At 39.9% G+C, this 2,423-nt stretch overlaps 1 protein-coding gene across 1 annotated transcript; it reads left to right on the top strand.

Moving 5' to 3' along the window:
• The first annotated feature begins 668 nt into the window (after nt 1–668).
• Nucleotides 669–1,824, top strand: LOC147357962 (olfactory receptor 52B4-like). Its single transcript, XM_086338416.1, has one exon. It carries the CDS (start codon nt 669–671, stop codon nt 1,701–1,703), a length of 1,035 nt encoding a protein of 344 aa, XP_086194542.1. The 3' UTR covers nt 1,704–1,824.
• The last annotated feature ends 599 nt before the right edge of the window (nt 1,825–2,423 follow it).

Here is a 2,423-nt window from a genome sequence, read left to right as displayed (position 1 = left end):
ATCATTCTAAACTAGTATAATCGTAAACTCCTTGCTTCAAGACATCTAATGGCTACTCCCCATGTAAAAGATGGAGTCTAAGTGTAAGTTGTGATCAAGGCCTTTAACAATCATGGATATCTGCCTGTACAACCCCCTATGAAAATCTTAAGTGCCTGTTACTATGTGCTGGAAGTGTTCCAGGAGCTTCCTTTATTGCAGTAATCTGTATATTTACCTTGTGTTGTGCTATCATATGTCTCACTTCTCATTCATAATTTATGATAAGCTCATCATTTCAAGGTCAAGTTCAAGTGTCAATATGTTCACGGGTTTATCAGACATAAATACTGATTTCTTCCTTGTACTTAAATTTTCTCTTTGAAAGAGAAATACATATAATAGCATCTCTTTATTTAGTTGGAGGTAAGTGTAGTTGGCTATCACTCAATGGCGTGCAGACCATATTCTTTCACCCTTGCCTATTTCCTATGATTTGCATGTTCAAAAAAGATGGAGAGTGTGAGATAGGCCAAAAGCTCCTGGTATATTTGTCACAAAGTGTGTTTGTATGGTGGTGGTTGTTTAGTTGCTAAGTCGTGTCTGACTCTTGCGACTCCTTGGACTGTAGCCTGCCGGACTCCTCTGTCAATGGAATTCTCCAGGCAACAATACTGGAAAGTGTTTGTATGATCCCTCTTAATAAATATATTAAAGAATATATATTTTCCTCCATCTCTGTGAATAAGAAGTGCAGTCCCATGTCATCTGCTCCAGGTATGACTGCTTCTAACCACAGCAGTGTTAGCCACACAGTCTTCCACTTGCTGGGCATCCCTGGCCTTGAGGACCAGCACATGTGGATCTCCATCCCGTTCTTCATTTCCTATGTCATCGCCCTGCTTGGGAACAGCCTGCTCATCTTCATTATCTTCATGGAACGGAGTCTCCATGAACCCATGTACCTCTTCCTCTGCATGCTGGCTGGAGCAGACCTTGTCCTCTCCACATGCACAGTCCCTCAGGCCTTGGCCATTTTCTGGTTCAATATGAAGGAGATCTCCCTGGATCGCTGCATCACTCAACTTTTCTTCATCCATTCCACCTTCATCTCTGAGTCAGGGATCTTGCTAATGATGGCATTTGACCGCTATATTGCCATATGCTACCCTCTGAGATACACCACTATTCTTACACACACACTAATTGGGAAAATCGGTGTGATTGCCTTTCTGAGAAGTTATTGTACAATTTTCCCCATAATATTTCTTTTGAAAGGGTTGACTTTTTGCCAAAATAATGTCATTCCACACACCTATTGTGAACATATTGGCTTGGCCAAATATGCTTGTAATGACATTCGAGTGAACATCTGGTATGGGTTTTCTATCCTCATGTTAACAGTGGTCTTAGATGTCCTATTAATTTTTGTTTCTTACATTCTGATTCTCCATGCTGTCTTCCACATCCCTTCCCAAGATGCTCGTCACAAGGCTCTCAACACGTGTGGCTCCCATGTCTGCATCATCATTCTCTTTTATGGGCCTGGAATCTTCACAATCCTTACTCAGAGGTTTGGCCACCACATTCCACCTCATATCCACATCTTGTTGGCTAATGTCTGCATGCTTGCTCCACCTATGCTCAACCCCATCATTTATGGGATCAAGACCAAGCAAATCTGGGAGCAGGTAGCCCATGTGTTGTTTATAAAGCAGAAATAACTTTGGCACAAGATGTGAGTTTTCAGAATCTCTAGCTATCTGTGAAGAAGTCTATGGAAGTGGTGGGAGGGATCAGCTGAAACACTAGGAAATAGCTCAGTGAGTCCTGTCTGAGAACAAATTCACCCCGAGATTGCAGAATTTAGTTTACTGTTGTCAAAACAACCTGGCAGAGTGAAGCCATGTTTGACTAAGTAAGCAACCTCCTTCAAAGACCCTGAAACAGGACAGATTGATTTTCAGAAGTCATCTATAATTAATAACACTATAGTATAATCTTCAGAATTAGATGAATGGAGAATAGTGCTCTAGCTTGGGATTTTGCTCAGCTACACCTAACTGAGTTTGTCCCGCTCTGAAACAAACCTCTTTTACATAGAAACCTCTGTGCCTCAGTGTCTCTCATTCATAACATTCTTAAAATCAGTGATTCCAGGATTTTACAGTTATTCCTATTATATCATAATTTATATCCTATCGACATGCATGTCTATAATAAGAGGATGTAAAGATATGTGTGTTTCATATTTTGTAGAACAACTCTTGAGGAGACTGAGGAGATTGAGAATGATCTGAGAAAAATAGCATATTGTACATAGTTCTATTTTAATACATATTTGACTAAAATCTATAGTTTTTGTAGAAAACGTTAGAAAAAAGAAAAACATGAAATGAAACTCATGGACTCATAAACTAAACAGCCCTCAAGCAATTTTATCA

This window comes from Bos grunniens, chromosome 15 (genome assembly GCF_055505025.1).
Source record: "Bos grunniens cultivar Pamir isolate PY7600 chromosome 15, Bosgru_T2T1.0, whole genome shotgun sequence".
Lineage (NCBI taxonomy): Eukaryota > Metazoa > Chordata > Mammalia > Artiodactyla > Bovidae > Bos > Bos grunniens.
This window is presented reverse-complemented; position numbering and strand designations above follow the sequence as displayed.

Excerpts from the sequence above, each read along its gene's own strand:
- LOC147357962 (XM_086338416.1), top strand. The coding sequence starts at position 669 with ATGATCCCTCTTAATAAATATATTAAAGAATATATATTTTCCTCCATC.